This window comes from Procambarus clarkii, chromosome 28 (genome assembly GCF_040958095.1).
Source record: "Procambarus clarkii isolate CNS0578487 chromosome 28, FALCON_Pclarkii_2.0, whole genome shotgun sequence".
Taxonomy (NCBI): domain Eukaryota; kingdom Metazoa; phylum Arthropoda; class Malacostraca; order Decapoda; family Cambaridae; genus Procambarus; species Procambarus clarkii.
In genome coordinates this window covers 5,105,993-5,120,318 of record NC_091177.1, presented here as the reverse complement: position 1 = coordinate 5,120,318, position 14,326 = coordinate 5,105,993, and the positions used below count along the sequence as shown (strand labels likewise).

At 38.0% G+C, this 14,326-nt stretch overlaps 1 protein-coding gene across 5 annotated transcripts in view; it reads right to left on the bottom strand.

Annotated features, from left to right (window-relative positions):
* LOC123755042 (V-type proton ATPase 116 kDa subunit a 1) overlaps nt 1–14,326 on the bottom strand; it is a 61,700-nt gene that overhangs the window by 29,370 nt on the left and 18,004 nt on the right. For 4 of the 5 annotated variants that reach the window (XR_011229852.1, XM_069332815.1, XM_045737489.2 and 1 more), the window contains exons 6-7: nt 2,065–2,191; nt 261–437 (exon numbers count right to left, since the gene is read on the bottom strand). Coding sequence is in view for 4 of the 5 variants with exons in the window: in XM_069332815.1 (XP_069188916.1) it covers nt 261–437; nt 2,065–2,191 (304 nt within the window). In the remaining variant the exon portion in view is untranslated. Of the gene's footprint in view, nt 1–260; nt 438–2,064; nt 2,192–3,180; nt 3,267–14,326 lie in introns of all 5 variants that reach the window. The other variant, XM_045737491.2, reaches the window with a different exon arrangement.

Sequence of the window (14,326 nt, the reverse complement as noted above, 5' to 3'; positions counted from 1 at the left end):
GATTTGTTAAGTGACCAAATGGTTGACCAACAATGGTCAAAAGTATTAAATGGTAGAGAAAATGACTACTGTCCGTGGAACAAGTTTAAAATTTAGTATAATTTTTTAATCACAATTCATGGAGAGCTCTCGACACCTATAGTTGTAAAAAATGATGGGGGTGCCGCTATGAATGTTTCCCCATATGATAATCTAATTAACATCTTTACCTATATTACTCAATTTTCCATACCCATTTCATTTTTATTCAAGTTACTTACAGTATTGAGATCATCTAGACGCGTTTTGACTCCCATGGCCATTTCACGTCTGTCAGCTGGAGCCTCGGGACATGGGTACATGGTGGCTCTGAAACCTTCACAGATCTTCTTGACACGCATTTTCAGATGATCACCTTGGAAAAAGATGATGAACACAGACTTGTAGACCTGCTCTCCCTGTAAAAGCAAGATATCATTACACCACATTTAATTGACACGTGCATCAGTAAAATAAAACATTTTTCCAAAATCCAATTAGCATGTACAGTGCATACAGGAATTGAGTGATTAACAGTACACCAGGGAACAACACCAAATTCGGCAACATGAAGCTGAACTAGTAGAAAGTCTTAGGAAGGCTACAATAAGCTTGGCCAGGAGGGTTAAAGTGCTGTTAAGCATTAACAGTTGGGAAGGCAATCACCAAAGGTTTCCAAGGATTAGATGTTGTGATACTCTTTTGACCTAAAATCAAGTTAAAAGTTTTGCCCAGAGTTAACCCCTGCACTGCATCTCTGTTTATAGCCGACACCCTGGGGCACAAGGAAAAACAATTCCAACAAATTTTTGTCCCTTCTAATATTGTTAAAATGCATTTCCTAATCATGGTGAAAAAAAACTGTGGCTTACTTTAGCCATGAAGAAGCAAGAAAATTGTCAGATGATGTCACAATTCATGAGCGTTCATGGAGCCATCACTCCGTAGTGGTCTGCATAGGGAGGGTGTTGACATGAAGAAATTTCTACGTATTTCAATATCTGAATTTTTCTCTCTGATTTTTTGCTGTACAGTAATATTATTGAATAGTGTCATTTGAGAATATATACTGTATAATAAAGTGCGTGAAACATGGGACTGCTCAAATATATTCGTGTCACTAACATGCACACCATATTATATTCTATGAAAAAAAAAATTGCTGTTATTATACTGTACATACATTGCGTGTAACTAGCTACATTTTCATTCACCATTACAATCCACTATGCAGTTCTGGCGAGTGTAATAATCTCGTAACCAGTTAACAGAGTTTGTCCTAGCCCCACACGTTTCGCATGAAGTCATAACTGCTCACTGAATATACTGTATTATATTTTCTTTCCATTTGTAATACTTTTACTATGGTTTTACGCAAATTCATATCAATAAAGAATTACCAATCTTATCATTGTTTATAATATAATTCATGTGGCAAGATACAAGATTTAAAGGATAGGCTAAAATAATTTATAACCATATCAGTGCTAGCTGCATTATATATACAGTACTGTACTGTATTCTTATTACTGTATCAAGAATAGTGGTAATTTACCAAGTGGTAATTTTCATCCAACAGGTAAATGAAAGCAGCACCATTCCTGCTGGGTCACACTGAAACTGAGCCACCATAGGGGGTGATGTGGTGGAGGCTGACTCCATACACAGTTTCAAGTGTAGATATGACAGAGCCCGATAGGCTCAGGAATCTTTACACCTGTTGATTGACGGTTGAGAGGCGGGACCAAAGAGCCAGAGCTCAACCCCCGCAAACACAACTAGGCGAGTACAACTAGGTGAGTACCTAGGGAACACAATAGATACAGTCGCCTACCATACATAGAAAAACAGTTTTGTAGCGGCCACTGGATATAACTACTGTCACCATAGACATCTAAGTTTGCTGTTATGTTAGTGGTTAGATCTTTATTTTAGGGAGTCAGAAAAGTAATCCCCAAAATTCTAAACAAGAATAATCTCAAATTTTCTCTCATAATACTGTATAGTACAGTGATGTATAACATTAGTAATTTATGCTCTACTTACGGAAGCTGGATCCTCCAAAGGATCGTCAATTTCAGCTTGACGAAGAAAAACATTTCCCCGACAAGCACGCCACAGCATTCTCTCAAATGCAGGGATTCTTTCTCTAAGGATAACTCCAGCCACAAATCTGTGTAGAAGTGACATGTGACCTTCAGAACATTAGGACAAAAATTTGCATGTCTCAATAAATAGGAAACATAAACCCATTTTGAACTTTATATTAATACTGCTGCCATCGGTGCAGGTGTTATCACTACATACTAAACCTCAAAAGAATGTTAATTATTCTAAGCATTTTTCTCCACTTTAATTATTCCTATACCAAAATCATTTTGATGAAAATTTAACCATACTTCGTAAATGACAATGTGAAGCATTTGTATACCTGAATTTTTCAAGAGCATTTAGATATTAAGATGCCTTGTAAAGTATGTCCATCACCCGATATTTTATTACATAACAAACCGAGCAACACTAAAAACACTGTCCAATACACTACAAAAAATATAAAATAAATAATGCCTATGCATATGCACACCATTTAAGACATTCTGTAATTCCATTTTAAGTACATAACACATTGTAGCTTATGTTAACTGCTAATATAAACTTCGTAATTATTATTAATCTGTTACCCACTTTTTATGGGTAAAAATATCTCAGTACAGAGAAGAGAAAAATTAAATGTGCCAACACATACAGTACTGTACTTAATAAAGGTGCATAAAAACTACAAATATATCCTATGTTAAAGAAATGCCTTAGCAGAATGATACTCTATGTTAACATTGAAAAAAACATACAAAGACTGACAGACAACAGAGAGAGATGTATAAAAATATTATAGTTTGATAGGTATATATACTGTAATAAACTATACTCTCAACTTGGATATAATGATGTGGGCTTAATTAAATTAAAATAGTATTATATATACAGTATATAACTACAAAAGGAAGGAAACCATGCTTATTACATAACTTTCTAACAAGCAAATGATACATTACTAGAGATTCGTAGACCTATCATCAAAGCTGAAGATTATGCATCAACAAATAATTACACACACACACACACACACAGTACAGCATTTATAAAAGTAAAACGCATACATACCCAAGTTGGATTGGGCCTTTAGAGTCTTCAGGAAGCAAGTTTTGAGTAAGACTCGTTTGCCCGCCAGACTCCAGACTACCCTCTCGCTGAACAATCAATTACGATCATTCGATGGGGGTCAAACGACCAGCCGCAAATGAAGGCCCATTAGTGTCCAGAGGTGTTCCGACAAGGGTAGAGTGAGCCAAGATTGAGGGGAAAACAACAACCTTGTATTATTGTAGTCATTAATTACATGATCTAAATAAAAAGTGACAAGCATCATGGGCTTTTTTTCTGGTATACAGTATATATTTAATATCCAAGTAAGGGTGCAAACTTGTCCTGTTTTTACCTACGAAATTGTCCAAAACTCACTATCCAAAATCCCACTAACAGCTGAGCTGGCTATACCACGTTCTGCTTCATCCTACCCTTGACCTGCAATGCAGATAAAGATGGCGAGTCTGTGTGAGGAAAGGGAAGTTTACACGAAGGTTTACAGATAACATAAGCAAATAGAGGTCGCGCGCAAGAGAGATAGAAGAGAGAAAGAGGGGGGCAGGAAGAAACGTGCTATAGTTGTGAAGCATGCAAGTTATTGGCTGCTTCTCCATCTCCTTGGATGTTTTATGAAAGGCAATAATGCACTACTGTATTTGAACTAGTAACAAAAAAATATATTGCTGGAAAAGCTAGACAAATATGGCTAAGTTTTCCATAATAAAGTTTTACATTCTATACTTTCCCAATTTTGAGGTAATTCTTACTCAAAATTTAGACAATAGTACAAGTGTGTTGATTTATGACAAAGTGCCATGCATTTAAAAGTACAAAGAAATAACTTTAAAGAAGATTCTACATTCCACAAATATGACTAAACTTAGAGCAGCCTTTGTAATGGAGAAGTCGCAAATGTTCTTAGCAACAGAAATAATACTCACACAACATCCGCGCATGGATGAAGCTGACCGGCACGTCTACAGCTATAGAGAGCTTTAACAACAACTCCAGGAAAAGGGGGAGGGGGCAAATAAACTCACCCTATATAACTGAAGCTGATCACTTTAATTAAAAGAGTGCTTCATGCAATGTTTACACCAACTTCCCCCCTTACCCTATATTTCAGCTTCATATTTCTTCTGTTTCTCCTGTCACTATCACACACACTTTCTTATTCTATTAAGTATCCCTTCCCCAATTTACTCTGAACTCAAACTGTTTCCACCCAGGCCTCACCCTTACCATTTCGTGTTATTCACACTCACGAGTGCACAGTGTACGGTGAACTAATAAAGTACTTGAGTATCTGCTGGAATCAGGAATGACCTGCTTAGGGAGGTATTGTATACTGAAGGCTTGTATACTGAAGGGAAAAATACAAGATAGAATTCCTATTAGGAATACCATGTGTGACAAATAAGACCAGACAAGACATTATGTTACAGGGAAGGACTAAACAAATTAAACCTCATATCACGAAGAAAAAAGAACATGAAAGACATAGCAGTCCACGTGCAAAAATCTTATGGTAAGAGACAAGGCCAAACTGCAGTATTTAGAAAGGGTGGTACATGACTAAGGAAACAGGTGGAAATGAAGTATCCAAATGAGGTTCTTATTCTATAAACCAGTTGCTTGAAATTGACAGGCAGGACCAAACAACTAAAGCTCAACTCTGGCGCAATTGGGTGATTACACTCCCTCTACATGTCTACCCCCACCTTCTTTCAGGCCTCCCTCTCCCCCCTTTCAAATTCCCAAACATTTTCAATTCACCATTCTATCATTTTACCCATGTTCACAATGCTAAAACTATATTGTTACAATCTTCAATGTTGCAGTTAAAGCTTTTCAAACCCCAATTTTCTGTCATCTTCATTCCATATCCTAGTCTCCTACATCCTCCTCAGATCAACCATACCTAATGCTCTCACTTCAGACTTTTCACATTCATACCACACTATCATCGCTAAGTTGACAGTAAGGATCAGTATACAACTTATTCACAGAGTTCTCTGGCTGAATCTATTATTACCTACATTTTCTTACCAAGTCATTCATCACACCAGCCACTTTCCTTACTTGCAGACGATTAGTCACAATAACGTGGCTGAAATATGTTGACCAAACCACACTAGAAAGTGAAGGGACGACGAAGTTTCGATCCGTCCTGGACCACTCTCAAGTCGATTGTCAATCGACAATGAGAATGGTCCAGGACGAATCGAAACACCGTCGTCCCTTCACTTTCCAGTGTGTGGTTTGGTCAACTTTCCTTACTTAACACACACTGCTCTAATTCTATTTTACAAATTCCTCTCAGCACACATCCCAGGTATTTAAACTGATCATCTTTCTCTAGTACAATATATCCCTTCACATTTACTTCAAACAAGTTCCTTCTCTCCATTTTCACCATACCCTTTCTGTTCACATATATTAACAGTATTTCCTGGCAACAATTTCCGACTAGTCTACATACTGCAATCTCTCGCTACTAGAAGCGCTAACATCAGCATGCAACAGATTTCATATACAGTACTTCAATAACTTTAATCCTTTACAGTACACACGATATACACCACTCAATCATTCTTACCTGACCTCTGACATGACACTAAAGGCACCCAGTGAAGTCAATTAGTATGAAAGTTTGCCAAGAACTACAATAAAAAGTGGCAGACTTATGCTCTTAACACAATAACAAATGAAACTGATGTTTAAAAGGAAACACAATATTACTAAGAATACAGTACCAAGTACTGTACCATCAGTAGGGAAGAATTTGTTTAAAATAGTGTAGCTCTGCTGTAAGAGCTACACTGGACTTTCAAAGGTAACCCATAGGACTACACATTAGACATGGCAGCATTCATGACAAATAATGATAGTGGTCATCTACAACCCACTCAAAAAATAGCAAAAGTTCAGGGAAGAATATTACAAAATACAGGAAAACTGAATGAACACACAGTATAGTATAAAAGGCAGCTCCGTTTGCAATGAGAGTAAGGGAAAAACTTGAAATCCACAAGTACAGTACTATATTAATCACAAGGGAAAACAACTAAGAAGGAAATAAACTACACAAGGATGACGACACAAGGAAAGCAAAATTGGGTCAGTGAACAATCGCTTCTTGAGGCAATCTATCACACAACCAGCAAGAAGAGTGGACTTGCCAGAATCACTAAACCCAATTTTAAACCAAAATGTGGCAAACATCGAGAAGATAAAATATTAGATGCTCATAAGACACCAGTGGCGACTGCATTATGTTAAATTACTGTACATCACAATTAAATTATATCACAATCGACTTGATAATGGTCCAGGACGGACCAAAACATCATATCCTTTGGTGTGTGATTTAGTCTTCTTAAATTACTATACTTTCAAACACAGTGATGGAAGGAGTTCTAAACAAACAACAGATTGAGGAATGTGCACGACTGCAGATAAGGGATCTACAGCAAGAACTTATCACAATGTCCAATGGGAGAATGACCTGGATACAAATAAATGAGATAATACAACATTTCTTACATTCTTGAAAAGCCACTAGCACACATCGCATTTTGGGCAGATCCATAATCCTAATTTATCCCAGGAATATGACCCACCAAATCGTTAACAACTGTTCACTGCTGCGTGAACAGAGGCTGCAGTTAAGGATTGGCACCCAGTCAATCCTCCCTGGCCAGGATACAAAAACAGGCCAAAGCGCTGGGCAAGTGTTTTACCATTGTGCAACAGAGACGGCTGCCATAATGGAACTCATGCTGTGTACCTGGAAATGTGCAAGTACCATGGACCAGTTCATTCCACTTTGGATAGATGTCAACAAGACATGTAAAGTTAATACGATATTCAAATCAGACCAGAGATGAAAAACAGAACCAAAATGTGTGGAAAAAGTACTGACAACTAAAGCACAAGAGGTTAACAGTGGAGCCTTAAAGAGCCAGAAATGACTGAACCAGAAATGAATACACTTGTCATTTGACAATGACAGTCATAAAAACATGGACAAGGCAAAGCTGTTGATTACAACAGAGGAAAATAATAGTAAGCGATCATGCGATCCATCATAGAAAAGGGATCGTCTTCACAAAAATAGCAACAATGACAAAAGCAGGCGATGAGTCACAATAACGTGGCTGAAGTATGTTGACCAGACCACACACTAGAAATTGAAGGGACGACGACGTTTCGGTCCGTCCTGGACCATTCTCAAGTCGATTGTGACCATTCACAATCGACTTGAGAATGGTCCAGGACGGACCGAAACGTCGTCGTCCCTTCAATTTCTAGTGTGTGGTCTGGTCAACAATGACAAAAATCTCGATATCTTCCAGGAGGTACACAAAACAATTGGCATGGATACTTTGGGAAGTGTGACATCAGAACAGAACTGTTGCCACATAAAGCAAAAACACATCTAAAGGTATAAGATAATAAAAGCAATGGAATTAGATGATATCAGCAAAGGCTGATAATGTTAGCTTCTCTAGCATTTAGTAGGCCACTGCTAAGGATCTTGTAGCGAACTTGGGCTTAAACGTAATTCCAGAACTGACATGAAGTGGATGAAAATAGATAAGCAACAGTATATGGAGACAACTGCTAAACATATAAATGGCATTCAAAAACATAAACCTAGACTTTTATTCAGGACAATTTACATAGCCTAGATCACAACAATTCTAGAATTGGAAATTGCACCCAGTAAGAAACACACACAAGATTGAAGAAGCTCATAGGTACATAAATAAGGTGGGTGCCCATTCTAAGATATCAACATTATGAAGACAGGTTATAGAATCATTGTTCCACTTATGGAGGAACAACTAAGATAGTAGTCCCTATGTACAAAATACTGTGGGAACACGGAACGTGAACAAGGGACAGCCTGTCAAATTGAGGAAAATAGAGCAAAGCATTGGTGTTGTTTGGAAATGAAGCTAAACAGAAAGCAGCAAGAAAACACTTGTACACAGTGAGGTAGTTAATTAGAGGAATGCAATGAAAGTAGAAGCCACCTCCAACCACAGCTTCAAGTATTCTGTCTGTCCAATAAAACAGACAATACCAGTCTGTAATAAGAAATTTTAATGCACCGTATATACATTGTTCATATAATACACACACACACACACACACACACACACACACACACACACACACCACCCTATCACCCTATCACCCTATCAGAGGATCACCCTAAACGGTGCCAAACAGATGGAAGAAGTACTAAGGAATGCTAGAAAATTGCAAAGGGATGAGGATGGGAAAGGGTGGTCGTTAAGACGAGATCTTTCAAAAGAAGATAGAGAGAAGCTGAAACTGAACCTCGCCGAGGCAAAACATTTAAATGAGAGCAGGAATGAAGAAGAAATAAATTCTTTTTTCTACAAAGTGATAGGGGTAGGCAAACCAGTAAAGTGGTACATAAAGGCAAACCAACAAAATCAATAGAGAGAGGGGGAGTGAAGAATAAGGAGAGGGGGAACAAGTTCCTGAAGATTGCATACACCAACATAGATGGAGTGAGATCGAAGATACTGGAGTTAAGTGATGTAATACAGCTGCAGACACCAGACATTGTTGCACTCACGGAGACAAAACTTGAAGATGTAATTTTAAATGAGGTCATATTCCCAAGGGGCTACTCAATTTGGAGACGGGACAGAAAAATTAGGAAAGGCGGTGGCGTTGCTGTGCTGGTAAAAGAACACCTAAAGGTGAAGGAAATAATGACTGCCAATCCACAAGAAGTTGACATAATAGCACTAGAGATCTGCTATGAGGATGATAAACTAATGATGATAAATGCATATAGTCCACCGCCAAGCAGCACATGGTCAAAGGAGGAGCTAGATAGTAAACGTGAAGGTCTTATAACAATAATGAGAGAGATTATAGCGAGAGCGGATAACGATAGATCACGACTGTTGATAGTCGGTGACTTCAACTTGAAATCCATAGACTGGGAAGCATATGAAGCTAAAACAGAAGATTTTTGGACCTGTAAATTTGTAGACCTCATCCTGGAAACATTCTTGTATCAACATGTTAAACAAGCTACGAGGATGAGGGAAGGGGACGTTCCCTCCATGCTAGATTTGATATTTACCAGGAAGGAGGAAGAGATATTTGACATTCAGTACCTTCCTCCCTTGGGTAAAAGTGACCATGTCTTTTTGGGAATAAAGTATGCAATGCGTTATAAGCTGGAAGAAAATAAGGAGGTTGAAGCAGTTGAAAAACCAGACTTCAGGAGAGGACATTATGGTGACCTTAGAAATTTTTTTAGTGAGTATAATTGGACAGACTTGATGCTAGGCAAGGAAGTGAATGAGATGTATGGCAAGTTTTGTGAAATATATGATAAAGGCACAAAAAAATTTATACCAAAACAGAGATGCAGAACTAGGAAACAGGATTGGTTCAATAGAAATTGCGAGAGGGCTAGAGACCGAAAGACACAAAAATGGAATCAATACAGGAAGAGGCCGAACCCCCAAACATACCAGCGATACAAAGATGCGAGAAACAACTACACGGCAGTGAGGAGAGAGGCAGAAAGAAATTTTGAAAAAGGGATTGCGGACAAATGTAAAACAGAACCAGGTCTATTCTATAAATTCATAAACAACAAATTTCAGGTAAAGGATAATATTCAGAGGTTGAAAATGGGAAATAGATTCACGGAAGATGAAAAGGAAATGTGTGAAACACTAAACGAAAAGTTCCAAAGTGTGTTTGTACAAAATGAAATCTTTAGGGAACCAGATACAATAAGAATTCCAGAGAACAACATAGAACACATAGAGGTGTCTAGAGACGAAGTGGAAAAAATGCTCAAGGAGCTCGGTAAGAACAAAGCAGCTGGCCCAGATGGCGTTTCACCATGGGTTCTGAGAGAATGTGCATCTGAGCTCAGCATTCCACTTCACCTGATCTTTCAGGCATCCCTGTGTACAGGAATCATAGCAGACGGGTGGAAACAGGCTAACATAGTTCCAATCTACAAAAGTGGCAGCAGGGAAGACCCCCTCAATTATAGACCTGTATCATTGACAAGTGTAATAGTGAAAGTATTGGAAAAACTAATCAAAACTAAATGGGTAGAACACCTAGAGAGAAATGATATAATATCAGACAGACAGTATGGTTTTCGATCTGGAAGATCCTGTGTATCGAATTTACTCAGTTTCTATGATCGAGCCACAGAGATATTACAGGAAAGAGATGGTTGGGTTGACTGCATCTATCTGGACCTAAAAAAGGCTTTCGACAGAGTTCCACATAAGAGGTTGTTCTGGAAACTGGAAAATATTGGAGGGGTGACAGGTAAGCTTCTATCATGGATGAAAAATTTTCTGACTGATAGAAAAATGAGGGCAGTAATCAGAGGCAATGTATCGGAATGGAGAAATGTCACAAGTGGAGTACCACAGGGTTCAGTTCTTGCACCAGTGATGTTTATTGTGTACATAAATGATCTACCAGTTGGTATACAGAATTATATGAACATGTTTGCTGATGATGCTAAGATAATAGGAAGGATAAGAAATTTAGATGATTGTCATGCCCTTCAAGAAGACCTGGACAAAATAAGTATATGGAGCACCACTTGGCAAATGGAATTTAATGTTAATAAATGTCATGTTATGGAATGTGGAATAGGAGAACATAGACCCCACACAACCTATATATTATGTGAGAAATCTTTAAAGAATTCTGATAAAGAAAGAGATCTAGGAGTGGTTCTAGATAGAAAACTATCACCTGAGGACCACATTAAGAATATTGTGCAAGGAGCCTATGCAATGCTTTCTAACTTCAGAATTGCATTTAAATACATGGATGGCGATATACTAAAGAAATTGTTCATGACTTTTGTTAGGCCAAAGCTAGAATATGCAGCTGTTGTGTGGTGCCCATATCTTAAGAAGCACATCAACAAACTGGAAAAGGTGCAAAGACATGCTACTAAGTGGCTCCCAGAACTGAAGGGCAAGAGCTACGAGGAGAGGTTAGAAGCATTAAATATGCCAAAACTAGAAGACAGAAGAAAAAGAGGTGATATGATCACTACGTACAAAATAGTAACAGGAATTGATAAAATCGACAGGGAAGACTTCCTGAGACCTGGAACTTCAAGAACAAGAGGCCATAGATTTAAACTAGCTAAACACAGATGCCGAAGAAATATAAGAAAATTCACCTTCGCAAATAGAGTGGTAGACGGTTGGAACAAGTTAAGTGAGAAGGTGGTGGAGGCCAAGACCGTCAGTAGTTTCAAAGCGTTATATGACAAAGAGTGCTGGGAAGACGGGACACCACGAGCGTAGCTCTCATCCTGTAACTACACTTAGGTAATTACACTTAGGTAATAACACACAAAATCTGAGGCAAAGCTTGAAGAGCTAGATCACTGATACGTAAACGCAAAAATAAAGTGTACACACGCGAGAAAAGATGTCCAATCATAGTATCTTCTTGAGAGGTTATCTCGAGATGATTTCGGGGCTTTTTAGTGTCCCCGCGGCCCGGTCCTCGACCAGGCCTCCACCCCCCAGGAAGCAGCCCGTGACAGCTGACTAACACCCAGGTACCTATTTTACTGCTAGGTAACAGGGGCATAGGGTGAAAGAAACTCTGCTCATTGTTTCTCGCCGGCACCTGAGATCGAACCCAGGACCACAGGATCAAGTCCAGCGTGCTGTCCGCTCGGCCGACCGGCTCCCCTAGGCGAGTAGGTGTAGTAGGTGACATATTCAACATTAACACACACTTATTCAGGTCACACATGAATGCATCATTTGCCGATCTGATTCAGTTGTTCCACTAACACATTAATGCATCACTATCCCCAAATTGCTTCAGTAGCCATGACACCTCATGCACATAATACTTTATCCTTTCGCTTTACTCCAGAACAATAATTTAATTTTTTTTTATGTATCCAACAGGAAATTACTGTACACCATTCTACATACTCAGTGCTTGAAATGAATTGGTCACTTTAGACAATAAAACAGGCCCCCAAATTATGACTCAAGTGCACATATTGAGTTTTTATCAAGTGAAACTGGCATTAGTAAAGTATGATAAATTGATTTATCAACCAAATGTCCATAACTCCATCACCCACACTTCTTATAAAATGCCATTTACTGATTTACGTGAAAGATCATGTCCTCTATTATACGAAGTAATTAAATTAAGGGCTTTAAAAACTTTTGTTCTGATATTTGACTGACTTGATGAGAGCATCTCATGTTTGTGGAGAAAGCACATTGACAAACCTTTATTATGGTTGGACATCATTTCAAAACAGACAAAAAAAAATTACCAATTAACTTTCATTCATTATAAAATGGTACAGCATTTGTGTCACTTTTGAAAATGTATTTTAGCAAACCACCAAAATGTTTAAAGAAAAGAACTTATTGTGCCCTCAAACAATAATAATGTAGAAAAGCCCATGCATTATTTAAATAAAATTTCTCTCTACCCTTGTCGTGGAACTACATAAAAATATAAATGAATACGTGAGGCAGACAGAGAGAACCCCCACTAAGGTGATATACAGAATGTTGCTCTCTGAATTATGGAAAATAAGTCCAGGGTGTGTACAAATCAGGTTGGAAAAAACAGGCAGCACTCCACTTACCTCATGACATCTTTAAACGAAAATATTCTTAGTCACGTGGTGCAATTAAAAACACAAAATGTAATAATGCATTGTCTTCATTGCAAAACCTTGCTTCTTTTCCAAACAGTGCTAATAATGGCAGTTTAGCTAAAAAAAACAATTTGCCAGTTTTCTTAATTTATTACACTGTACTGATAAATTTATTTGCATATGTATGCTCACTTGTTCCCTACTCTTGCTCAAACTTTACCCCCTTTTTCACAGTAACCCCCCTCCTCCTTCCTCGTGTACAGTACGTGTAAATTATGTTTCTTAGGGAAAAGTCCTCTGGTTATACTAGGTAGGAGAAAGAAGAGGTTGTTACCATGGGCAAAAAGGCTAAACTGATGTAGAAATGTGATCAAGGCTAAGGAGTGAGGAAGTTGGCTGAATGTGATGGCACTAGCCGTGTTTCTGAAATATATATAAAAAAAAATAGAGTTCATTGGTTTAGAGAGCAAATTTTGGTTTCAAAGAATGAAAAAATTGCTCAAGTAGGTGTAAATTTTGGCAAGTCTTCATTGCAAAACCTTGTAATGACAGTTTAAATATAAAAATTTAGTCTACCAAAAGTACCAAAATAATTAACAGTTTTATACTTTTCCATTACAATTTATTTTTATACATTTAAAAGTGTCGGTATGCAGAAGTGTGTACAGTACTATACAAGTATTTTATCTTTCTCGGTAAACAAAATAAATGGATTGAAAATTACTGTACAAGCTATTTATATTAAATGCACACTCAATTCCTCTTAAGTAACCTCTAATATTGTTTTGCTCAGTTCCTCTCCTCCCCAAATAGGAGTTCTGGTTAATAGCAATTGAAGTACAACAGTATGTCAGGAAGACCACGGTTGGTTTGTCTTCTTGCCAGACAAAACAGCACTATCTCTAGAACCCAGAGAATCAGATTGCCAACAAAGGGGCTAACTAGCACTCAAATTAAAAACATTGAGACTAAAAACCATATCCAAAACAAAAAAGTTAACGACATATAAAGGCACTGCCTCCCTCCGTTAGTTTCAACACAATTGCTGTACCAATGAGGCCACCATAAGGCAAGGCATGACAGTGACATAGTATTGACCAATACTATACAGGCTTGTACTGTGTTAATACCAACCTTTACTTACAGTGCACATCCCCACTCTCATCACATGGAAGGACACAAGCTCTCAGAATGTTGTTTTTTTTTATTTTTTTTTGTTAACAAGTGTACTGGAAGTGCTTCTCAAAATATATGCAGGACAAGAATATAGTCACTCTCCATCAAACTGTTTCCTCTCAACCTTGTCTCTTAGCACATCAAATGCAATTTCCACTCACAATCCACACTTCCTCAAACTTTTACTGTGATGACTGAATACATAAAATGATGGATGTGTATAGATTTCTTGTAACCACACGTACCACAACCCCTCTCCTACTCCCACTATCACACTCAACGGGGAAACAC